The sequence below is a fragment of the Perissodus microlepis genome, chromosome 11 (assembly GCF_051167445.1).
Source record: "Perissodus microlepis isolate ML-2025 ecotype Zambia chromosome 11, ASM5116744v1, whole genome shotgun sequence".
In the NCBI taxonomy this organism is placed as follows: domain Eukaryota; kingdom Metazoa; phylum Chordata; class Actinopteri; order Cichliformes; family Cichlidae; genus Perissodus; species Perissodus microlepis.
Genome location: NC_140471.1, coordinates 34,040,535 through 34,067,701, shown reverse-complemented (window position 1 = coordinate 34,067,701; position 27,167 = coordinate 34,040,535). Strand labels below are relative to the sequence as shown.

Below are 27,167 nucleotides of genomic sequence, written 5' to 3'. Positions count from 1 at the left end.
TAAGTAAAACTTTATTTATATAGCACCTTTTAAGATATAAAATCACAGCCAGTAATGGATCAAAAAAGAAATTAACAGAAAGCAGATTTAAAGAGATATGTTTTTAACTGGCTTTTAACAGAGACCACAGAGTCCACCGACCTCAAATGGAGTTCCAGAGTCTGGGGGCAACTGAACAGAAGACAGAGCCTCCTTTTGTTTTCAGCTTAGTTTGGGGCACCATCAGCAGGCCCTGGTCACAGGACCTCAGGGACCATCCAGGGACATATGGGTGCAGAAGCCCTCTGATATAACCTGGTGCCTGTACGTGAAGAGCTAGTCGGTAAAACAATCTTAAATTGCACTCTGAAGTAAAACAGAAGCCAGTGTAGCTGGAAAAAATAAATGCACGTGTGTGTGTTGTTTGCTTCTCAGCAAACTGTAAAATATTATAAACTGTAAATGATTTAAAAAGCATAAATATGGATGTAATATATGTAAGACGGAAACATATAAACAGTTTTTATTATTTACTTTGTCATTGCTTTGGAGTAATAGTGATTTGTCGTTGCTGCCCCTGGGTGAACCTTCATGAATGAGATGAATAGATGGGTTATGGCCACGTATTGTGAATAAAGTGGCACTTTACTCTCATTTTTCAATTAGGATAATGGAGAGCAGCTCTTTATAAACATGGATATGAGCTGCAGGGAGGGAGAGGGGTGGCAGAGCAGGACAGCAATGATAAACAAAGAGGAAATCTGCCATCTTTTTATTCTTCTCAAGTTATTTTTGTCTTTTAATTTATCTCGTCCTTGGAATAGAGTTTATAAAAAATGAATCTGCCCAAATGCTTTGTTAATATAAAAACTGTGTTGCAGCAAACGAAAGTGTCCCATCGTTTAGAGCCAGTGTGATACATAATAATATAATGTGATGGAACAAATACAAAGACATATTTCTGGGGATAATTTGGTAACAGAGTACCACAGGAAGCAGTGATTTCTTTTTTCATTTTTGGGTTAGTTGTCTGAAAGTAAGTTCGGGTTTGACATGAGTCTAGACATTATCTGATATTGTTTACAATCATAAAATATGTAAGTGAGTACTATCCCACTGATAACAAGTACGAAACTAAATATTTTTAAAATCTTTTCATAAAGGTTTCAGTCTTATTCATTTCACAGAAGCATGTTTTTTGAAATAAATGGTCACTTTATGTGTTCATGTTATCGATCTTGAAAGGTAAAACGGTTAAAAAATAATTTAAATAATTATTTAAATTATTTTAGATAGAGAGCGCTGTGTGCTGCTTATGGACGTGATGTTACAGGTTGTTTTATGGGCCTGCTGTAAACTCATTGATTTCCCGTTTACTAATTCATCTGTGTAGTTGATGCATCTCTTGCCATTGCCTGCCAGGTCTGCTGCTCTTGACCTGTATTGAAAACTATGATGAGAAGGAGTAATTGACACTGGAGGCAGACAACGCTGAATGTAAGACTGCTGTATGTGAAAAATAAGGAAGACAATAGGGTTCACCGGGGATGTTAAGATCGAGATAAACAGCTGGTAGCAGCAGCTCTTCAGTCTGGAGAAGAACTGGAAACCAAACCACAAATTTTTCTCGTCAGTAGAGCAAAGGCTTAAGTCACATGCTCTATGTCTCAAAGTTAGTTTATAATGAATGAAAATCAGTTCACTCACACAGAAAAACAATGAAAGCGAGCGTCATACAGCTTCAGCTCCTGGATCAAACCGTGAAATGCTTCCTGCTGCTACTTTCTCTTGAGAATTGGATGAACCCAGAATCTCTGTTTCCTTCTTTCACCAGCTCAAAATTGCTTGAGCATGACAGGTGCTCATAAAAAAGTTGATTTATTTCGCTAATTCCATTCAAAAAGTGAAACTTGTATAATTTATACATTCATCCCACACAGGCGGATGCATTTTAAGTGTTGATTTCTTTTCATTTTGATGATTATAACCAGAGATGGGCAGTAACGCGTTACTGTAATCCGATTACTTTTTCAAGTAACGAGTAAAGTAAGGGATTACTATTGCAAAAACTGTAATTAGATTACCGTTACTTTCCCGTAGGAACGCTGCGTTACTGCGTTACTAAAACCGTGATTTTTTGCGAGAATGTCTCATGACAGTGACGTAAGCAAGTGCGACGTTCGTGACAACAGCTGTGTGCAGATCAACAATGGATCATATATTGAGTGCGGGAGAGAGTATGAGCGTGCAGCGTTTAAAGCGTGGAAGTACTGACCTTACTTTGAGTTTGATTCCATAAAAAGTGACAAAAACATTAGCGTCTGTTGTGCTGGGAAGAAAACTTCTTTTTACAGCGAAAAAGACCCTAAACTTCCAAGCAAGCACCGAGTGCGCAACGACGTAATGGGAAACTCACAGAGAAACTCGCGGATTCTTCCACTGACTGCCGCGGCACACCTGCACCAGGGTAAACCTCCGCCTACCCAACTCCTGCTTTACAGGTGAAAATAGAGCAAAAGGACCGCTAGTCTTTGATTTTATTTATTTTCTGCTGTGTTTTACTTGCATCTATTTGAAAGAGTGAGTGTAAACACACACACAAAAAAAATGATGTGCTGGAATATGCAGAAAATAGGTTTAAATATTAAACAAATTTCTTCCAGTCAGAGAATGTTGCATATAATTAAATTTTTGCTTGATGCATAAAGTTAAAAGATTAAAACTAATAAAACAAGTTTTAAAAAGGGACTTTTCCATTTGATTACATTTTGTATGATGGATTATGTAGAAAAAATAGAATTGGGCTGAAAGATCTATCGCTTTATCACCTATTCAGGTTGTAAATCGTGTTTTTAAAAAGTAACTAAGTAATTAATTACTTTTAAAAATAAGTAATCAGTAAAGTAACGGGATTACTTTTTTGGGGAAGTAATCAGTAATTAGTTACTGATTACTTTTTTCAAGTAACTTGACCAACACTGATTATAACTGACAACTAATGAAAACCCCAATTCAGTATCTCAGAAAATTAGAATATTGGGAAAAGGTTCAATATTAAAGAGACCTGGTGCCACACTCTAATCAGCTAATTAACTCAAAACACCTGAAAAGGCCTTTAAATGGTCACTCAGTCTAGTTCTGTAGGCTACACAATCATGGAGAAGACTGCTGACTTGAATTTTGCATGGTGCATAAAGGCCTTAAGCCTAAAAACCGAGTCCAGTCCTGAACAATTAGGAGATGTTAAAGACCTCACAACAGAGCACTCTGCTCTTAGACGTCTGACTTACTTGTGGTTCCTAAAATTTCTAAAAGTGAAATGGGAGGCATGAAACAGCTCCCAGTTTAGTTTCAGGAGACTGGGACCCTCTCTACTTTAAGATCAGGCCTAAAGCTTTCTTTCTTGATAAAGCTTAAACTGTCCAATGCTGGGCCTCCAGATTTGCTAGAGACCTCTTTTCTGTACTGTCACGAAGCAGTTGTGAACTGGTGCTAAAGAACAAATTAAAGTGAAGAGGGATGGGTGTAGATAGATAGCAAAAGAGAAAAGAGACCCTGTTATTCATTACTCCCTACCCCCCCAGCTCCTACCACAGCTCCTCAGATTTCTGCTCATCTGCATGAGCCTCTCAGAGGCCTCTGGTGTCCATAGCCTGGGTACTAATGAGGGGCTGAGACAGGCTTATCTGGTTACACATGCACCCACACACAGACCATACACACACTCACACATAAACCTTCTTCCATGGCCTGCTCCAGCACATTGATTCTGGGTTTACCCCTGTGATCTACACACACAGATGCATGCACATTGTTCTGGGCATTACTGGTTGGGTGTTGATGACCCAGCCACAGATGAAAATAAGGGGGTTGGGTGACATTAAAAAAAATGATGAAGAATTTGAGACGACTTCACCCAATAGTGTTGTTTTGCTTGGTGGTGTATTGATCGGGGAGGAGAGGATTTTGTGTGTAGAGAGGCTGCGGCTGTGATGTCCAGATCTTTAGATAAAGACTATGTAGCATAGGATGCTTGCTTACAAAGTGTCCCCTCTCTCTATCTTGTTCCATCAGCTTGTACTGATCTGATAAGACGCAGAGGACATATGCTCCCTAGTATACGTTGTTTATGGACGGGGACTGGGGATCTGGTTATGGTTCATCTAATCACGCTAAGATCTCAGTATCACTACTTTGAAACATGACAGCTCATCCTTCTGTGTTCCCTCGTTTATGTCTTCATGTTTAGTGTGAATTTATTTTTTTTGTTTTACAGTGGTCCCTTGTTTATTGCGGGAGAAACGTTCTAAAAATGACCCACGATAGGTGAAATCCGCGAAGTAGCCAGCTTTATTTTTTACAATTATTATAGATGTTTTAAGGCTGTAAAACCCCTCACTACACACTTTATACTCTTTTCTCAGACAGGCATGAACTGTCACTCTTGTTCAAACATTCTCAAAGTCAAAGTTTCGTTGAAAAATAAGTCCAGCATTATAGAATGAAACGAAATGAAAGATCAAACCCTGTTTTCAGGTCCAGAACATGAGAATAGAGCAGCTGCCAGAGAATGCAACATTGAGTCAATGGTACGGAAGCAGAGGAAGCAAGAAGAATGAGTGAGTAAAGTTTGACTTATCTGACTCTTTTGCTTTGGTTAATGCGCCTTATGGTCCGAAAATACGGTAACTTCTACATTCCCTTAGCATGTCCAGAAGTCCAACTTTTTGTGCGATGGTTAACATCTTCCTCTGCCTTTTGGGTGCTACTGCAGGTGCCTTTGACGGTGCAAAACGTTTTGTCGACATCGTTGTGTTTGCTGGGGGAAAGAAAACTTACAGTTTTTTATTACAAACATACAGTACAGCACTTCAGAGTCGCACTTCTAGCGATCGAAGATTTATGTAAATTTGACAAGCTGAACGCAATCTGTACTGTACAGGAGACACGGCACGGAGGGGATCAATTGACAATGGTCTACAGCCAATCAGGATGCAGAACACAATGCGCTGTAAAAAAAAACAAAACAAAAAAAACAAAAAAGCATGCAAAATTGCACAAAAAATCTGCGAAAGGTGAACTGTGTTATAGCGAGGGACCACTGTATTGGGTTTTATGTCCTGTCAGTCGATTGTCTTGATTACTTTTACCTGTGCCTCATTCCCCTTTTGTTCGTTCTTCGCAATCAACCCTGTGTATAAATAATCTGGTTGTCTTTGACAGATTGTCTGTTGTTACTACAAGTTTTGACGTGTGTGAGTTTTTAATACTCCCGGTCATGTGCTTTGTTATTTTTGTATGTTTTTGCATTGGTTTACCTTTTTATCTATTGATTTATTTACTTTCTTACGTCTGCATTTAAGTTCAGACAGAAATGAACCTTAACACATTTCAGTGTTTCTTTACGTTTCAAAAAATGCCGTGGTCAGGTAATAAAGTTTTTCTTCATACCACAAGTGATGTTGGAGCTTCAGGCTTTTTAATGTTTTCCGTTCCTGTCACCTCTGTGTTAGTGGACAATCGGGTACGTCAGCTAGTTCCTGTTCGTCCTGTGTGAAACAGTGAAGCAGTGAAGTTCTGTTAACTGTAGTTTAACTTGCTCAAGCAAAATGACACACACACACATATATATATAGGCCTCATTCAGAATAAAATAAAATTTTGAGTATTGTATTTTTGAAAGTGCTTGATAAACTCCTTGGTTTCATAAATAACAATCGAGGTAAGAGGTTGAATTAACTCTTCAACATTTACCTCCAAAAAGCTAAAAGCGTCGAAACATTTTTCCCTTTAATATCAGGAACCGCTGTTTATTACAAAGGAAGAAACTATTGTGGTTCCTCTAATACTAAATGGATTATAGCCTTTGAATTGAAAAGCGTTGTGCTTTTTAATGATGTATACATACAGAATGGATCTATACCATTAAATGTACAGTTGAAGTAGTTAATTTCACTTTGTGGTTTGCAAAGTTTAAAAACTTTAAAAGACAAACTGAAACAAATATTTTATTCGTTTTTCAATGAACCAGTGAAGTTCCAATAAAAAACAAATGCCCAGCCCATTCAATAAAAATGTTTTGAAGGAAAAATGAACATCTTCAGAATTAAGTACTCCATTGCAGGGCTGCAGACCACTTCAATACAACAAAAACTTTTTTTTAAAAGGGAAAAACCTTCAATACCATCTGAAACAGGGTCATTAGTTTGGAATTATATTACGATTTAGTAGAAATGACAAATTTAACCTTCTGTTTAATTGCCCAAGGCTTCCACATGTCCTAAGAATAAAGGGGGACGTTCTTTCAAACTTGCAAAACAAGAAGTGGGTTGTAGTAGAGAGGTATTCCTGTGATTCAGTTTTTACTTCCAAAACAACTGGAGGACTCAAATGTGACAAAGAGTTGATCAAATCACTAGTATGTGTCGTTTCTATAAATACCGGATGCTTGACATAATCTGGATTTTTTTTAAAATTATTATTATTATTATTTTTTTAATCAAAGCTCATTTCAAGGCCACACTGAGAATTTTAAAACCTCTACCTGCTACAGCCATAGAGTCTATCCAAGGCTTCAATCACACAGCGCTGGGGACTGGATGGTATCCCTTAGCAACCACCGGTCACAGGGAAAACGATTCTCCAACTGGTTGGTGAGTGGTTCTGGGAGGTTGCTGGCTCACACTCCCGGGAAATCGATTGCTAAAACCCCAGTTATGCAGAACTAGAGAACAGAAAGAAGCCCTCCTTTTCAACTTTCACAGTAATGAATAAATAAAGATAATAAATGAAATAATATCAGGAATATCAACTGAGAAAAAAATAGTCTTGATGGATTAGGGGACAAAAAATTGATTTATTTTTCAATGTGAAAAAGATTGGTGATTATCTTGTTTAGGAGAATTATTTATCGGAGCAATGAATCATTGGATAATTAGATTTTTCTGATTGTTGTTTCGAGCATACAGCAGGTAACATGATCCATCGGATCACTCTCGCATACACAAGTCAATGCAGAGCGAGTGAGCGTCAGGGTACATACAAACATGGCTGCTTTGTGCATTTACCACTTCAAGTGTAAAAGACTTTCCTTGTACTTGATCCAAAAGAGCTTTTACTCATCCGCTCGTTCTCTCATTACGCTCCCTCTCAGTTCTTCACTCGCTCTCTTCCTCCATTGCTGGACTTAAATGTGAAACAGATTGATTATTGTTTAAGGTTCTGGCAGAAGCGCTGCCTCTCTTTCACTCTTCCCATCCACATGTGTTTAACCTTACACGTGCTCAGATGTGTGGGACATATTACACATTCACAAAACAGAAAGTGTGTTTTGATGGGCTTTATTATTATTATTATTATTATTATTATTATTATTATTATTATTATTATATGTTTTTAATCATTGCATGATGTAGGTACGTTCTCCTACATTCCCCAGACTTTTTGAATCCACCCCCAACACTGTATATATATTTTCTATGCTTCAGCATAATTGTTGTCTTAAGACAACAGTGATAGGTAAGACAAACACATCTGAGTTTTCTGATGTTGCTACATCCCTGATTCACAAATATCCCCCACTAGCACTTACCTCTATACTTATGTTTTCCTTTCAGCTTTACTTTTTGTACTATATGTTGACCAAAAAGATAAGTACCGTATTCTTCGGACTATAAGGGACACTTAAAATCCTTTAATTTTCTCAGAAATCGACAGTGGGCCTTATAATCCGGTGCACCTTATGTATGAATGCAGGTTGTGCTTACTGACCTCGAATCGATTTTATGAGGTACATGGCACTCAATAATCTGTCAAAAAATGTTTTAGTATGACTTTGGTAAGCTACGAAGTCGTCCCGCTTGATGGATTGTCGGAGCATTACGACTGCCATAGTCAGGAGCCTCGTGGAGTAATCTGGGTCCTAAACTACGCCCCCTTCAGGTCACAAAGTCAAACAAACAGTGCGGCATCACTGAGAGTTACAAACTGTCTAAATTCTTTCATCTTTAATAAAATCATCAGCGTTGCTGCTTTACCAGGTGTAACAATTAAGTTTAACATCCAGGCATCCATGAAAACAGAATTTATTAAATTTAACGGAGTTAGAAGTTAGCAGGAAGTTAGCTCGCTAGTTTCCACCTAAACATGATATAGCATGTTCTGACAGAGATTTCTGAGAAAACTAAAACGTACAGCTCTGCTATCACTTCCAACATAAATGAAGACAGAAAACTAAACAGCAGTGGCGTTTGCAGGGTTACTGAAGTTGTACTAGCTGGTATATAATGATGTGCTACACAACTATATTAGCGTAACATAAACACAGTGAAGTTGGATGATAAACACTAACTTTTTTCCACTCGATAAAAGTTTCCGTGAGGGTTCCCGGTGGTCAGGGACAAATGCAATCGCATGGCAGGATGCTGTTAACGGATCAAACTTCAGTCAGGAGAACAACTGGGATAATCCATCCACAATATGAGGTTAGTCATTAATATACTGCAACAATGGGAATAGAACAGCTGCGAGAGAATTCAACATTAATGAATCAATGGTACGGAAGTGGAGGAAGCAAGAAGAATGAGTTGAGTAAATTTTGACTTATCTGACTGTTTTGTTTTGCTTAGTGCGCCTGTGTTTCTAGATGTGGTTTTCCAACCCTTATTTTACTGTCCCATAATTACACATAAGGTCCACTTTTGAATGATGAAAAAACAGGAAGCTGCTGGTGTGAGACATTTTTCACTTCCTAATAGGACAAGATTTCTTTTTAACACTTCTTTTGTATTGTTTTAAATACCGTATGAATATATTATTGATTCAAAATAAGTTATTAATTAGAAAAAGGTATTTGGTTGGGCAGTATTGCTGCCCAACCAAATGATAGGTTTAGACAATAAAAACTGATCAATAAGGTTTGCGTAACTTATTTTAAAGCTCAGGTTTCTTAGTTGCCAAGAGACTGGGTTGAGGAATAACAGCCCCCATGTCAAAAACACAAATATGATGTTTACCTTCTGGGGACCATGAAAATCTTTACGTACTGAATGTGTAACACTGAATTTTATAAACACAGTTAAGAAATGTTTGTGTGGACCAAAGTAGTAGAGCACTAGCCGACAGAAGTGCAGCTAAATCCACAGAGTCGAACGGCGACTGTGGCTAAAAAGGCAAAAAACCTTTCTGTGCTGTAGTTCTCAAAGGGGAGTAACATGTCATTTGGTAGGATTTTTATACACGTTTGGAGCTCCAGTGGGTACTTAATGCAACATGCATGTGGGATTAAATCAAAACAAAAAAGAAGGAACATGCCACTCATCGCAGCAGTGTAGCTCACTAATGCATTTTTAATAGTTTTTCAGCAACAATGGAGCTCCACAGTGGAACAATACAGATATTTTTCATTGGATTTGTTGACAGCAAGAAAATATAGAATGTTACTTAGCTTATCTTTAAATCTGCGTGTAATGATTGATTTATTGAGGCTGTTTTCAGTGCTGCTGATTGTATTATGCATGTTTCTGTGTGTGTGCATGTGCACCAGAGAGATAGCGACAGGACATATGTTATAGATACGGCCGCTAACATAGTCAAGTCTCTCAAACAGGATACAACAACGTCTGTGTCTCGTCCCCATGAGTGGCGTCCTAACTGCTGTATTTGTCTTTGACATGACGGGGGAGGTTGAAAAAGCCAAGTGTCACAATTAACCCCTTCTGTGACCATCAATCACCATAATGCATAAAAACAGTAATCTAATTAAACAGCCAGAGAGAAATGAGACCGTTATTATCTGTCAAAAGTTGACTGTTTCCAAATGACATGAGTTTGAAAAACTGTCTTACGGCTTGTGGGGAAATTAGATTGTTTTTAAATGAATTGTGTGGATTTTTGTGGGGAGGGGTGCAGAAATAAGCAGGATACACGTTTAAACCGGCTCCATCACTTGGAAATCAAAAGACAGATCAGGGAAATGTGTGAAGTTTTTCTCCTCTAAATTGCTGCTCAGCTAAAACGTAAAAAGCAGAATGAATGTCCACTATGTTATGACAAGAGGAGTATTTTTGATTTATTGTTGTTCATTATTATAAGAGTAGTTGATATTTTTCTGCTGATGGACGTCTCATTGGAAAAAGCTCTTCACATTGTTCTCATATTCTTCTTTTGTTTTGAGCAGGGAAATTTCAAAAGATGTTTTGTTGCAATTTTCAACTTTTGGAAATTAACTAGAAACTCTGGAGGAAGCTGATGATGTGTGTGGGCAGTAAATGTAAATTGCTTGATTGGTTATTGTTTTATCAGGAATTATATTGTATCCAGCCTGAACCGAGGGTCGCTAAATTCTTTGTCCCTCTACTTAGCTTTCATTTGGATGTAAAACTGGCTGCATCACTGTGGGGAATTCAAGAGAAACAACAACAGGGCAGCAAATAATGATAGTAGCAAAAGCAAGAGGGGTTTAATAAGTAAAGGAGATTTAAAGTCTGCATCTGTAGTACTATGTATAAATTACAGCTACAGTGCAATCTACCAAAATCTGTGATTTATAAACGTATCATAAAAGCATAAACAAACACAAAAAGAAGATGCTTTACAAATGGAGCAAATCATCAGCACAACAATAACCAACACTCAGGGGAAAGAAAATAAGAAGAAACTTGTACAATGCTGCACTACTTTGGTCAAAGCAGTGGAGCCAGTTAAAAATGCTACATCTGTATGCCAGACTTTATTCTTTTGATGCATATACAGCATAGATACAACGTAGATACATGTGGGTCTATGTTGGTCTGCGTGGTGTAAGTTTTATCATCAACCCATGTTTGAGATTTGAGACTGTTTTTTTTTTTTTCAGGTTAAAATATTTTACACGGATTTCTCGTTTTCCTGCTGACAGGAGATAGCGTCATTTTTACAGGTGCACTTGTGGGATGTCAGCATGTACCTCTGCATTGGAAATTTAGTACTCAGCTATTCACAGACATAGATATAAATGGACAATTAATTTTTAGTATATTATGGACTTTGCATCTTCTTTTGTTGACAGAATTTGAAAGAACGAATGCTGTGGTTTTCTCTTTTATTTGGGTTCTCAGACTTTTCACATTAACAGGGCATCAAATATGTTTTGTAAAGTTATCTGGCATCTCTCAGATGACCACAAGGTGTTCTTTGGCAACAGGATATGGTAACAAGAGGAAGAGAGAGGAAAATCAGTCCCAGGTTGTCACATATGGATGCTTGTACAGGAACCATCACATTTCCTAAAACTAAGAGTTGTTTTTGGTGCCTAAGCACATTTCTCTGTCTCTCTGTCTCTCTGTCTCTCTCTCTTTTGGCACAATTTTACCATCAAGTTTCCTATGCCAAAGGAGGCTTGTGTATGTCTCTCTGACTCCAGTGGCATCTCACAGAAAGTCCTGTAATTGACGCCTTGGGAACAAGTTGTTTTTTTGGGCCTGTTGCGATTTGCTCTCTTTCTCCCTTTGTGGGTTCTGCACAGTTATTTTGCAGCTCACTCCATCTGGAGGCCTGTAGGAGAAACGTTGAAGTACAATTAAGAGATGCTGAGACATTATTCTACCTTTAAATCCTGGGCCCTTGGTACTACAGGGAAAATTCTAAAGTTTTCGAAATTAAATGGCAATTTCTCCAACAGCTATTTTAGTAGAGCCCCAACTAAGTGCACCTATGCAGATATGCAGATACGGGAAGAACAAGCAACTCCACACAGAAAGGCCTCGGCCTGGATTCAGAGCCTGGACCTTCTTGCGATGCAGCAGTGGTGCTAACCACCTTGCCACCAGGACATCCTTGTGTCAAACAGAGCTTGGAAATTATAGAAATGTTTTAATAAGAATGTAAATATGTTTTTAATTTTTTTTTAAACGAGAAAGCACACATTACAACCTGCTTGCATTACATAAACCTCAAAGAAATGTATCATTTTCATCTGCTACGTCTAAGCTTTCAGACACTTTATCGTGTGAATGAATGCTTTTGCTGCGCTAAGGCCAAGCAAAAGGAAGTGCAATTAAGCCACCAGATAATCCTGATGACAGCAGCAAAAAATAGCTATTTAGCTTATGGCCAGTAACTGTGGTCAGGACATTTTGACCTTACTCATGTGCAGAGTGACCAAGAGAAATGGGGGTGGGGCGCAGTGCATGGCCCACTGATGAAAATTGGCTGCACTCATCTAAAGAATATATGAGTGATGGACAGTAATGGGTCTCTGCAGCAGGTTAATGTTTGCAGCTGTAGGATAAATCACACTGTCAGTGAACTCGCCTATCAGCATGGTCTCACTTTGCTTTTTAACTCATACCTCTTTCATGTAGAAGATGGTTTGAATATGTTGCAGTTTATGCAGAAAAACAGCAGAAGTTGTGAAATAAGTAATATAATGCAGATCTACGGTGTTGTCAGTGACGTTCTTTGACAGCTTTTGGTGGTACAGAGGTTGGAATGGGTTTTATACTATTATTGTAGAGTCTTTACTATAAAATACTGTGAGACAACTGTTGTTGTGATTTGGAGCTCTATAAATAAAGCTCAATTAATCAGAAGTATCTGTAACCGATTGATTGACTGGTTTACGGTACGTAGATATGGTGCAAAATATGAAATTGTAATTCTTTAGACCTGCAAATTGAAATTCTGCAAGGTATTCAAAGAAATTTGTCCCACACATCATTATCTATTACAGATTTGGTGATAATACTCCAGGACATCATTAGTCATGAAAGTTTATCCAGATTCAAGCAAAACATGTCAGAATAAAATTTGTGTTTCTGCTGCTTGTACTTAAGAAAAAATCGTATCTAACGGATGTGAGTCATCTGGAATTTCTAGTGAGTTGTTCCTCTTGTATACAAAGGTTCTGGTCTATAAATATTTGTAGAAGTCTTGATATATTTGATATATTATATTGAGCTTCCAGTGAGTCAAATGTCCTAAATTCCCCATTCTCAAAAAGGTCAAAGATTCTAACAATGCCAGTTCTTTGTCAAAGTGTAAACTTTGCAAGATTATCTGTCAGTGTTGTTATACGATAAAGAGGATGAATATTATAAATATTTTTGTTTCCTCCAGGCCCATAATGCATAAGTTATCACATGGTTGTTTTTCACAATGTGTGAGAGCTCTTTCAGGTTCCAAGGATGAGGGGCTACTCGGCTGAAAGCTCATGGTGGTCAGACGAGCAGATGGTATGATAGGAGTAACAGAGCAGGAGGCTCTCAGAAGGGAAGGACTGGTGATGTGCAGAAGAGAATTAAAAATGAGAAGCAGAATCTTAAAATGAATGCGTTATTTTACGATATTTTGATGGTTCTAATGTTGTCATGTTTAGATTTATAAACAGCTGATGGTGCAAACCCCGATGGTACCAAGCGGCAAGGCTGAATTCAAGCTGGTTCATTATTTCTTCCACTATTTAGGATAATTATTGCCAAATTACTTTCTACCTACATATTAGCCTGATTTCTTCAACACATTCAGTTAACGCTGCTAATTAGTGAGAATCATTTGTTAATGTCAGAACAATGTCATCGGCATACAATAAAATGTTATTGTTTGTTACCGACTGTTATTTCTTGAATATCTGGATTTAGCCAATGCTAAGGCTCCTAATCAGCTGTGCCTCTTTTTATTTTGAAGGGAGCAGATAGCAGATCATGGTCAGGACTGAGGCCACAGTTGTGTCTGACCAAACCCAAAAAGCCAGACCAAAACTAAACCTCGTCATTACTTCAAACATATCTTCCCATTCAGTTCTACTGACTTTTTCAGCCTCAGTGGAAACAGCAGCACCTAATTTTTTATGGGTGTTGAGATAATGAATTAATCTTACCTCATCTGTTATTGAAGTTAGAACCTTCTCTCCCCTGAAAGCCAGTATCTTGGATAATACTTAGCCTCCACACTGAGGAGGCTAATTAGTCTATATGATAGACTTCGCTCTGGGTTTGTGTTTTTCTTTGGTATAAACGTCATATTGGCTCTGTACACTCATTCAGGGAGTCTGGAGTCCACAAATGGGTTGTTAAATACCTTTATCAGTAGGTTATAAATTTTCTCCTTGTTTCTCCGTGTTCTCCACGACATTTCCCCGACTGAATTGCAGAGAATGGGTTATTTCCATTTCCAGCATGGAGATGGGGATACCAAGAGGCTTTGATAACTGTGGGATACACGAATGATCCACAAACCCACCTACACCCGTATCGATCTCTAGGCTATACAATTTAGTGTATAGAATATTTTAAAGCTCTCATTAATTCAGGAATTATTGGCTTGTCTTTGTTTATTCTCAGTATAGCTGTTAATGAGGTGAAACTGGAGTATTCATTGATAGTCATGCCAAAAGGAATTTTAGTTTGTTGGCAAATTCAAAAAGTTGTTGTTTTGTGAATATCCATCCCCACCTTCCTGGTTATCAGATTACATAGTGTGGGTGCAGCTGATTTTAGTTTAATAAGGGCTGCTTCTTATTTTGTTGTATAAAAAGCTTCCTTTAATTCTAATTGGATTCTTTTATTTTACTTAATGTTCTTTTTCAGCTTCTTTGGCAGCACAGTCCTTTTTTTCCTGACTTGTATGCAACAGAATCATGCCACTCATAGAGAGTAGAATTTTATTTTATTTTATTTTTTTATTGGGTTGTATGCAATTTGTGGGAAAACGGACACTCAAGTCTATAGTGAGCAATAGTTTTTGAAACATCTGATTAAACAGATGTTATGTCTTAATAAAGGCTGTACTATAACATTTGGCAGAATGTTCAGTTGCTACTAGTTTATATGGACTCCATATAAATCAAGTTGATACTCATTTGTCAACATGAACTAGAAGTCACATTTTTAAAATGACTGTGAGCTAATGATGTGGGGTTAACGACACTTTAAATGATCCATTGATGGAAAAACAAACCCTAAAGACCTACATTCCTCTGCTTTTGCTTCCTATTATTGAATCCTGTTGGGAGTTTTTGGAAAAACAGCTTACTGTAAATAGAACACGCGCCTCCACAGCTACTTAGTCATCACTGACCTCCTAAGTGTCAACAGTCATGAACCTGCCAGCAATTGGGACACAGTCACTCCCAGAGCGCTGTCACTCCCAGGGCATAGAGATCCATCACTGCAGCCGGATGTTGCTGCAGTGGGGAGAGCGTGAGACCGCTGCTGTATACATCCAAGCACCCAAGAGCCCTGACTTCTTGGCTTTGCTGGCGGGACAGCAGACTTCTCACCCGGGAATGGGGGAGGAGGAGTAGGAGTAGGAGATGAGTTCACCACCGACCATATCCCCATCTCCTCTGCTCATTATCATCAACACACACCCTTCACCTCCACCCCTCCCTCTCCCCCTTTTCTGAGGTGTCTGGTGACTCTGGCCCGTGGTATATTGCTCCTCCCTTCATCGTGGAGGAGAGAAAAAGAGGCTGCAGCCCACTACTACCATGTCCCAAGGGCCCCTTTGCTTGCTTTGCCTGCCTGCCCCTCCTGCTGCTCAGTACAGCTGTGGCTCAGTACCAGACCCTGACCAGCTGGGATCTCAACCCTTCCAGAGTCAAGAGGAGGATTGTGTGAAAGCTCTTCAACACTCTTATTCACTCTGCATTAGCTGAATTACACTGACTCTAACTACAACTGCCAAGGCTACTGGTGGAGCTGAGGAAATCCTTTTTTGAGATGGCTATGGCACCTCAGGCCCTGGCACTTCTGCTGCCCCTGGTGCTCATCCTGCTGAGCCCGGCACCGACTCCCACCCTGGGCGGATGCCCATCGGCTTGCCGGTGCTCTTTTGCCATGCTGCAGTGCCTGGAACCCAATGGCATAACCAGCATCCCGCCGCTTGCTTTGCAAGAGAGCGAGAACGTGACAGAGATGTGAGTACGATGTGCACCTGCTCTGCATGTTCCTCTGAATGAGCATAAGTGTGTCAGATGTGCTCACATGCCTTGATGTTGGTTGTCAGCCAAGCTTGATTTTCTCAGTTTGTGTTCACCTTATGTTGTCACTAAAATTTGTTTCAGTGCCAGAGTTTTGGTTTTAATGGGGCAATTTTCCAAAGCCTTCACATCTGATGTGAATTCTCACATTAGGGCCACATTTGTAAATAATTTGTGGGCTTTTTTCAGTTTAAGAGAACTTATATATCTGCTCTGGGTGTTTAGCTCTACAGTCATAGCTAAGGTTGTGTATATGCGTGAGATGGAAGCAGAAGTAGCCCATAGACAGAGTTCAGTAAGACACATTGACTTTATTCTTCTTTTAATGCTAATGCGTTATAAGTTTCTGAAGTTCAAATGCACATGTACTTTAGTTTTTCATTATTTTCATATTAAAAAGTCAGATACAGCTTGTACTGTGGTAAAGTGGTCTGTCACAACGCTGGTGATGTCTGGTTGTGCCTCACAACATCTTCCATAATTTCTCATCTCCAGAGAATGATGTCATTGCTAGCCAAATTTAGGTTCCTCTTGAGGTAAAATAAAGCTTCTGCTATCTGAGATGCATTAGAATGTCAGTAATTTAGACACTTTGGCTATTGGCAATCAATATTGGATCTGGAGCTGACAGTAACTGCCACAGAGTGATGGAAACTGATGTCTTACAGCCAGTCTGTGTCAAGCGCGCCCTCAAGATCTTCAGTGGATCTCCTCGCTCTACTTTTGGCAGTTTCAAAGTTTGACCTCTTTTTGCTGATGATATGGATGTCAGGTTTGACTGCAAAGTTTTCAGAATAATACAAATTTATCGCATCACATAAACTATGTGATGATTTCTTGTTAGTTATATTTAGGGGAAGGAAAAAGAAGTTGTACAGGTGCATTATAGAGTTTAGGTGGAAAAAATATTTACTTGATGTGTCATAGTTAAAAACACATACTACACTATCCAAACCATGTGTAGAAAGTATTTCTTAATTTTTGTGGCTCTAATATAAATTCCATTCTTGAATGATTGTCTGACCTGCCCGTACCGCTAAGGTTGGCCTGACCGAGTACGTCTTCCTTTAGTGGGCTTCAGTATGTTGGTAAAATATGAAATGGAAGACGGCTGATCTGTTGATTTTTTTATTTATTTTTTTGGTTAGTTAGTTCTTCACAACCAGACATCACGCTTTAAAAAAAATCATCACCCAGCTGATTGACAGGCAGGCCCTGGGGAATGTGCTTGAACAAAGCTCATGAATAACTGAGACGAATTGAGATTTCTCAGTGTGCAACAGCATGTCTGCAGCAGATGACTGTTATTTAAAATTGGCTTTTTAAAACTTTGCTCTGAAAAAGAAGTAGAAAACTGACCACCTGTGATTCAAAGAAGGCTGCTGTATTATTATGCAACCCGCCATCAGCTCCAACATGGAAAACTAAATGTCACTCTCTGCACCGCCACGCTGTTCTCTCTTTGTTCCAGTTCCCGGATCTGAGCAATTAGCACCTGTTAAAGAACTAAATTTCTGAAACGCTATTTCATTGGAGAAAGTTAATCCACTGCCACTTTCTACTTCTATTCACCTATACTCCCCTTCTTTTTTCCCCTGTACTGTAGCCCCTCTCTCACACCAGGTGTTTCCTCGTATCTGCAGCTAAACATGCTTGGTAGGGCTCAGGTTGAGGCTTGACATTCTCTCTGAAATCAATAAGCGAGTGGGCTTCTGTTTAGCGTGGTGCTCTACATGCCAGCAAACAACACTTCGCTGTATTGGCGGTGCAAGGGAATACAGCCGATATGTGGAACAAACAAGGGGCCATTAACTGTGGAACACAGGCTGAAATTCATCATAAGCTGAGTTATAAATTCAATTTTGTGAATTGCCAGTCAGTGCCCCCACCCGGGAACAATAGATGATATACAACCCACTTGGCTCAATCCAATAAGTAAGGGCGATGGGTGATCCTGGGCCCACCTGCCCTGTAATCATATTATTGCTGTGTGGGTCAATCAGACATGAATAAAAAGGTTTGTGTGTTGCAGCTGACAAACAGCGAACTGGGAAGTTGAAACAACAGCACACGCTGAAAGTGACCATCATTAATTAGAAATTAGCACAGGTATGTTTATGGCACAGGTCCAGTCTTCTCTTTCTTTCGTTCTTATTCATTTTTCGATTGCATAACCTCCACTTTTGCTACAAAATGACACATTTTTCAAATCTCTGAATCATAAGCAGTAGCATAACCATAAATTATCGAGAGCTGACCTTTCTATTTGGTGTTTGCATGCTCATCTTTTGCCTTTGTGGGTCTTTTCGGGTTCTCCTGTTTCTTCCCACAATCCATCGATGCATGTTAGGTTAGCTGGTGATTCTAGATTGACTTTTTCTGTGGATTTGACAGTTAGGAAAGGCTGGTGACCTGTCCAGGGTTATCAAAAGGTGACTGTAGTTACTGTGACGTCACCTATTGGTTTCTGATGTCCCATTTTGAAGCCTGGAGATGAGCATTTCCTTTCATTTTGAAACATAGCATCACCCAGATTTACTAAGTAGACTTCTATGTTTCATTTAGAGTGACCGGAGATGAGTGACTGGGCCAAAAAACTTAGGAAAGTGTTTACCAGTGTGAAGTCAGACTTTTATTGGACCAAAGTTTTATTGTCGTTTCAGATAAAATGCACATTTAAGGCACTTTAATTACTTTAATTTTTCCAACAGAGAAGCTAATCCAACCCCAACAAATAAATCCAACATCAAACCTTTATTAAGTAAACTGGAGTGGAGCAGAAACCAAATTGTGGAGTCTAGAAACCACCATGCCTACATCCATCTTTTATATACCGCTTATGGCAGCAGTCCCCTTTTTTTCGCCACGGACCAGTGCAATGTTAGACAATATTTTCAATATTTTCACAGACTGGCCTTTAGGTGTTGCAGATAAATACAACAAAATAAAATGATATGACCAAGACAAAACCTGTGGTATTTTTTTAAATATAATAATAAATGAGAATTCACAGTGTAATTGTGTAACTTTATTAGCAGCGTCCTCCTGAGATGCACCAACAACATTGAGAGTAACATCCTCCTCTCTGCCCCTTAATGCTCTCTGGTTGCTATGGTAATGCCTAGATATTTTTTTCAAAATAACACACACAACTACAACACGGGAAAAGACCCAGGGGAACCGATTTAACGATAAAAACCCTGAAAACCACAAATTTCACACCCAAGCCCCAACTCTCACAGCCCGGTACCAAACGACTCACGGACCGGTACCAGTCCATGGCCCGGGGGTTTGGCGACTGCTGGTCTATGTCACAGCTAATGTCATTTCAGCAGAAAAGTTAATTAAGCAAAAATGTAAATGTTGTTTGATGTTTAGAGCAGTGATATCCGATATCCTTGCTCTCAGGGATTGCTTGTAGATAATCTGTCCTCTTAGCTTAAACTTTGGCTATCGTCAGTGTGAGCATCCGTCACAAGGATGCATGACAGAAAGTAAAGAAAAGCATTATAGGTCCCCTTCAAGCAAACAGCATTCATCAGCTTTTGAATCATATGTAGGATCTCACCTTCAGGAATCTGTGTGGGTCGTTCTGCACGTCCTCACATAGCCCTTTCAGCTCATGTCACGGGTTTTGTTGGAGGAAAATGGTTTGTTAGTTAGCACGAAGCTTTTCTCAAAATATTGTTTCCCATTTTAGGTAAAGGTTGTATTTGTGAATCTTTTTTTTAGCGGCTTGGATTGAAATTTCAACAGCTGAACTCTTCTGAATAATTTGCAGCTAATTAATCATTGCTGAATGTTTTTAGTAATTGCATTAATCAAAAATACTCTTTTACCTCAGTGAAAAATATTTTATTTTGAAAACATGATATTTTCAGTGTTTTTATTCTTTGTAAGTATTGCTTTTTTATTGCCTAAAATGTGTTGGGGAAAAAAAGATCACTCTGATGATTTAGAATTCAAAAACTCAATAAAACTCATCAAATATGGCACACTAGGCATTAAGGGGTTAAGATATTTGATTATCATTCAGTGGCATTGTTTCATAGGTACATAACCACTCAAATGTTTGATCAGAAAGGCCGTAACTGACTGTCATTAATCCAACTAGTGATCATAGATATTTATTTTCTATTTAGATATACAACAGGTTTATCTAATGCAACTTCATCGTATCAAAATACTAATTGATCACTGAAAGAAAACATTATCCGGTTGTGTTAGCACAGCCTAAAAGTCCTGTGCTGATTAAGGAAGCAGTTTGGCTAGTCGAGCCTCTGGAGCTTTTTGTGGGTTTTATGAGAAATTACTTTCTTTTGAAATTTGTCAGAGTATTCCTGGTCTAAGAAATGAAGGCTATTCCATGTGGAAAATTGCCCCCAAAAATGGAAGATTTCATAAAACAGTGTGTACTACTCCCATCAGAGAGCAGGGCAAACCGGCTCTAAACAGAATAGAAAGAGAAGTAAGAGGCCACAGTGCACCGCTGAGCAAGAGCACATCAGAGTCTGAGAAACAGATGCCTCATAGGTCTTCAACTGGCAGCTTCATTACTCTCAAAACATCAGTCTCAACAGTGAAAGGGCCAACTCCAGGATATTGGCTTCTAGGCAGAGAAAGGTACATGTGAGATTAAAGACTAAAGAGAACAGATAGAAATGGGCAAAAAAACACAGGCAGTGGACAGATGATGATGGAGAAGGGTGTTATGGACAGATTCTAATGTTTAAAGATGTTCCCACTAATGACACAGAACATGATATTTTGGGGGGTGTTGGTGGTTGTAAAGTGGGAGATTTGTACAGGATAAATCACTTCATTGTACAAGACCATGCAATATCTTATGGATGTTAATTGGTTTGAGCCAACAGGACAGTGGCACAAAGCACAGCTCCAAACTATGCAAGAGCTATTAAGAGAAGAAGCGGTCAGCTGGTATTGTCTTCAATGGAGTGTTCAGCACAGTAATCATATCTTGACTATGTGCTCATCAGACCAACTAAACCTATTATAGCCTCAACAGGAACCATGGGGTGAAAAATGGATCCAATGCACAAGTGGCAAAAACGGCAGTTATTCAAGTTGTCAAAAGCAAGTCAGTCCCCTTAGAGCTCAGCATTAAAAAGCATCAACGCCAGCAACCACTCACAAGTCGTCGAAGAATGCACATTTTTCCTCGAGACCGGTAGTAGCCAGTTGGTCACTGACTGGCTTCCATGCTGGTGTGACTGGTGCCTAAAGTAAACCTCTGGCTTTGAATAACCAACATGGCGGGTGCCAAAATGCTAAAATTGAAACTTCGAAATGCAGAGGTGAGGTGAGTTGTGTCGAAGTTAACTCAACAAACATCTGTATGGCTGCGACTGATCAACTGATTTTGCTAAAAGCAATGTGGTCGTGTCTTGTGTTGTTTACTGGTGTTATTGCTCTCAGTATTCTGTTACTGTTATTTTTCATAGTGACAGTTTGTTTTTTACATTTCTGCATATTGTTTCATCTACGTACGATATAAGTGCGTTAATACTGCAGAGAACCCATCTTTAAATATTTCTTATTATTTGTAACAAAAAGCTTGTGGTTGTTTAAACATTCCCTTTCTATTTTTCATATTCTTCTCTGTTGTGCTTGCCTCAAGGCAGTCTCCAGAAGAGGGCATTATTTTTATATTTTCTATTAATTCTGGCCATTTGGTTCATTTTACACTTTCTGAAGGATACTATAATGCATTCAACAAAGGGCTAAAAACACTCACATAAATAAAATCCTTCAATTTTTGTATCTAGACATCTTTTTAAAAGCCCATTAAGTGTCCTCTTGAGCAAAATGAGCAACATTTATATGGAGCCTAGCAGGGACTGGAGAGTTGGAGAAGGGCACAGAATGAGGTGGACAGATCTCCAGTGAGATCCTTGGAAGGTCTAAACGGGCCATCTATTCAGATATCTCCTGAAAAGAGCTGGCTGTCCTTCCATTGAGTGCTGCATCGATCTGCGGCTCACTAGTTATTCTGAGGTAGGCTCTGTCTGGAAAAGTGGAAAGTGACTCATTGAGAAGAATTTCACTGGACCTTTGTGCACATCTGAAACAACCAATTTTAGCTCGCTTTCCACTCCGATTAAGACAACTTTATTTTCTATGCTCAAAGTCAGAGTGCGCGCCTGAGGTGACCATACTACGAATATCTGCTCTCACTGAAAGTTTGAGCTTTTGGTTGATATGAGCTGATCTCATCACTTGAAATTTAGTTTGATCTTTGTAACAGCATACATATGAGAGAACATTAAAGTATAATTGTTGCCTTGTAACTAAGAAGCTGGTATTTGTATAAAGTTGACATACTGCAGGGCAGTTTGTTAAGAGTGCAGAAAAAGTGTTTTAGCTTTTGCTCATGTGTGACTTCCAATCTTTTGACAGGATAGTATATTTTCATATCTGTTTTAGATAACTCTCATGTGAGGTAGATCTGATACATGTCTGACATACTGACCCGAGTGAAGAACCACTGGGATGAAACTGGTTTCCATGATGCTGTTCACATCACATCAAGTAGCTGCCATTGCTCTTCAAAAGGCCATAATTACAAAGGTGGCTGGGATCCTCTTCCTCAGTGTCATGATGCTGACTTCAGTGGCTTCCAGGTTTATTTCTGGACAATGTTTCGTGTGACGTTTTTGTTACTGTTGTTTTGATTGTTCAGTTGCTGCAATCTTATATTGACTACGCATAAAATAATTGTTACCAATCAGAGGATAAAATCAAATCTGAAATATAAATCCTGCTTTAGCTTCTTTTTGTTTAATTTAGAAACTTTATGTCTTTTCATCGTGTTTCTTGGGGGTTTGAGTACAAAGCACCTGTTTTTTAAACGTAGTTATTTCTCCTTGTTGCTGTTATTCCTGCACCTTTCCACTGTTGGAATTCCCCCAAAGAAAACGACTTCTTTTCTGGTCTGAATCAAGTTCAATCAATCCTTTTATTAGTCTTTTTTTCTTTTGCATATTTCCTATTTAGTATGAGCTTACAGTATATGAATGTCTACATAACAAAAGACTGAAGGTCACAACACAATACCTTCATCTAACTCTCTCTCCATCACTTTCTGTCTTCCTTTCTTTATTAACTAGTTACATAGAAAACCAAGCCGGCCTGGAGAACATAACAGAAGTCGACCTTATCTTCTACAGAGAGCTGAAAAACCTGTAAGTCATTCTTTTCTCTCAACTTATTTTGAGTTTGTCAACCTATACAACTGACTGGTCTGTCCTCTTATCATTGTTGTGTGTGTCAGGTTTTCTATTCTCACACTATACTTCAGTCAGAAAACTGATGTTTGAAATGATTTTTCTACAGCAGGAGAATAGAGGTAGACTGGAGTCTAGGCTCTGAGCACATTACTTCCCGCAGATATGATTATCTGCTCAAAGCCTACAGGTGGATGCTTAGGCAGAGGAGGGGTTGAACCAAAAGGGAGTGATGAAGGGCAGCAACATTCACATATCAGAGGGATAGATGGGACATTTTTAGTTTAAATAGACCCACAAAAGCAGGATTGGTTTATTACCCCTGAAGAAAGTGAGGCATGTGCCTGAACTAGTTTGCAGGATTTGCTCCATTTAGTGTTTACTCTATTATGAGATAAACAGAAAGCTCAAAGCTAAGATAAAACAGTCAAAGCTTATTTTTGGGAACAAAATTAAGCTCCGGCCTCAAAAGTATGTTCGCATACTTCCCAGACTGTGTATCTGAAAGTGAAATGATCTTCTTACTTCTGAGTTTGTGCAGAAATAGACAAATGTTGAGGTTGTGTGGTGATGCAGTGGTTAGCAAGAAGGTCATAGGTTTGAATCCGCTGGCTGACTGAGACCTCTATGAGGATTTTTGCATGCCTGCGTGGGTACTCTCCTGATACTCAAAGGACTATGATGTTGCATGCAAGACATGTTTGCTAGTTTAACTGGTGATTCTAAATTGGCTGTAGGCGTGAATGTGATGGGCTGCTCCAATGTTTACCCCACCTCTCAACAAATGATAGTTTCGGCTCCAGCGCCACCATGCCACTCTAAATTGAATAAATGGTTAAGAATGAAAGGATGAACGGCTAAAAGTCAGATACACTGTGTTCAAAGTGATTAAACGACAAAGATTAAAGTTGTTTTCTTTCCAACAAAGAAAAACTTGATTATATTCCAAGTGTTTTTTTGCTTCTTGATTTTTCATGTTCATTGTGCTTTATCATCCTCTGCAGCACGGTCACATTTTGCAAGCTGAGGTTCATCTCTGCCTACGCCTTCCAAAACAACCTCAAGCTTCAGTATGTGTAAGTGTCCTTGTTGATACGGAAGGATTGTGTTCCCCGTGTCGTGTTTTGACCTGTGGGCCGGTCATCCTGTTTGTCGCTGTCAGTCAGCTGGCTCTTTAATATTGCACATGTCACATGAGATTCAGACAGCTGTGTCCTCCAATCTGGAAAATCATTTTGGAAGCACATTAAACCATGAATTACTTTTTTTTTTTTTTTACATTTTATTAGATACATATTAGTTTATACTTTCATGGCTGATTATATTATATGGTACTTTTAATTCAGTTGTCTGCCTGTGCAAAACAATTAATATATAGCTTCAGCTTTCCATATTATGTGGATTTATGATCATTGATTAGCAAGAAATTAAATATCACATGGATCAATAGTGAAAATGGTTCATAGCTGCAGTCCTAAAGTCAGTTATTACTGATAAAATATCTGCAATTGTAAAATTTGATCCAATTATAACAACCAAAAAGCTAATTAGCAAGAAGCCTCGTTATTAATTACAGCCTCTACATTGTGTTGCATGAAATTATTTTTTCAGTCTTTATTTTTCCAAACTTTGTAGCTTCACGGTCCAGTCCCAGCAATAAATAATACCAGGAAGCCTTATCGACCGAAACCATCAAATCTGTCTATTCATCAGCCAGCGACCCTTATCGCCACCATCTTGTCCTCATCATTTTACTGAGCGTGTGCAACATGTCCAGTGTTGTTTATCTGAAAGACAGCCGGGTTTCGAGGACCATAGATGGAGGGGTGGTGGTGGTGGTGGTGAGGCAGGCAGGGTGAGCTCAAGAAATTGGAGAAGACATCCACCAGTCACCTTTTACTCGCTCACTTTGGCGGATTATCGACAACTGATGCATAATAAATACACTCCACTAAGGGTCCATTATCACTTAATCAATATTTCACTGTGGAGGGAGATGGGTTTGGGTGGAGTGTAGGGCTTTCTGTGTGACAGATGTGTTTCTGAGATTAAGGCTGACTGATTGCAGCCAAACTAAGCACTGAGCAGGGAATCTCAGTCAACTCCAACCCCTCTTTTCTCTCTTCCTGCTCTCATTGTTGTACGAACAGGAAAAATGCATTTTGTAAAAAATGTTGATATAAATTGCAAAAAGAGAAAAACAGAAACGAGCTGCTGTTCGTGCCTCTGCTCTGCCCCTGTGGACCGGGGGAAGAATCGAGTTTGGTAATGGATAAGCCCCAATGGCTAACCCATCTGACATGAACTTTTGGGGGCAAGGAAAACAAATAATTGAACCCTTGGTCCTGTCAGAGTGATTATGTATTGGTTTCCATTTGCACGCTCCCCAGTGTGGCTTTCTGTCATCTTCAGAGGGAGGTTTATTTACAGGCTGATTCCTGGGAAGTCTGAGGATCATTTGTGGTGATATTCAAGTGGCCTGAGAGGATTGACTAAAGGATATGTAGCATTCAATTACAGTGTTATTATTGTAAGTCGGCATATACAGTATGATTTGATTCATCACCATATTTGAAATGTTTTGAAATCTTAACGAGGAAACAGAATAAGGAGTGTGTCTGGGTTGGTAGGTAAAATGAAAAAGACTCCCGTTCCTACATTTGAGGTCTGGCGTATTGAAATTTGAGATAAATTGTAGTGGTAATAGTAGATATTGATGATGCTGTAGACAGCTAACACCAATGTGATGTCTACGCGGCGTGAGGCACAATGATGTGTGCCCCATGCAAAGATGTTCATGATGATATTGCTGATGTACTGAAGTTAAATTGGCCTTCTTATACTTTTATTTTACATCAAACACATGTACACATAAGGCTTTAGACTGCTCTGAATGCTTGATTTGACACTGTTGTGTTTGTTCTTGGCTCTGTCTGATGTCAGTAAGAGCAGATATTCTAAATATAGTAATCTCAGCCACACAGCAGGGGTGCAGCCAGTCAGAAAGTTAGCTTAAAGGGAGGATAGCCCCAAGGGAATAGGACAGGCTTGTTAAAGACAGCTGTCGAATGGAAAGGCTGCACTGGATGAAAAAAGGAAGGATCAGAGCAAAATATGTCCCATTTAAAAAGAGAGATTATGTCATTGTAATCTTTATTTTCTTAATCATCTTAATTTAGCATGTTAACAATATTAGCATTTTCACTGTTACAGCTAAGGCTGGTAGGGATGCAAGTACTTTTGTGTTTGTTTAAAACAAATTGTAACCTATTAAAACCTTCTCAAAACACAGTTGACCTTCTAAATGATCAGAAACGCAGAATTGATGACATTTAAAGGAGCATAAATGTTTGCTCCAAATTTAGCAGCAGTTCATCCAGATGTTTAAGAGACGTGAGACATACAAGTTAAGCTAAAGAAAGAGTCTGTGACTCATTCTCATTGACTCATTCGCTGCCTTTGCTACAGCCATTTGGCCAGTAAAAACCCAGCTGTCTCGGCGGTTTTCATAGACATTTTTCAGACATTCCTTCGATACATGTGAAACTTTTTTTCTCGATATGTATTTCTTCAGCCTATTTGACTCCAAAGAATTACTGCTGGGCCCTGTCCCTCACCCCAGAAGTGTTTGCGAACTGAACTAATCACCTAATGTACTGAACTCTAAGCAAACACTGAGAGATGTGCCGGGGGTGCTTGTGAATGTGGCTTCTCGGCTGGTGTGAAATACGTGCCAAGGTAATTGATCAGGACCCATTTGGATGCATTAACGTTTTCCACTGAGTGTAATTCAAGGCAGGTACACATTGTTCTGAAAGCGAGCAATCAAATCACAGCGTGACTCAACTGCAGAACAGGACCAGATTACTAAAAAGAAAAATAACATATTTACTTGAATCTTTCCTTTATTTCGACTCGTAATAGCTTTGTTTTGGTTTGTTTTTGGAACCGCGCTCCTTCACAAAGCAACATTTGAACAGACAGCA

The 27,167-nt window shown here is 39.0% G+C and overlaps 1 protein-coding gene across 1 annotated transcript in view; it reads left to right on the top strand.

Annotated features, from left to right (window-relative positions):
- Positions 1-15,677: 15,677 nt before the first annotated feature.
- The window catches only part of ntrk1 (neurotrophic tyrosine kinase, receptor, type 1), a 46,347-nt gene continuing 34,857 nt past the window's right edge, over positions 15,678-27,167 (top strand). Inside the window, exons 1-3 of the mRNA XM_084944338.1 lie at positions 15,678-15,874; positions 23,065-23,139; positions 24,186-24,257. Coding sequence (XP_084800464.1) covers positions 15,678-15,874; positions 23,065-23,139; positions 24,186-24,257 — 344 coding nt within the window. The remainder of the gene's footprint in view (positions 15,875-23,064; positions 23,140-24,185; positions 24,258-27,167) is intronic.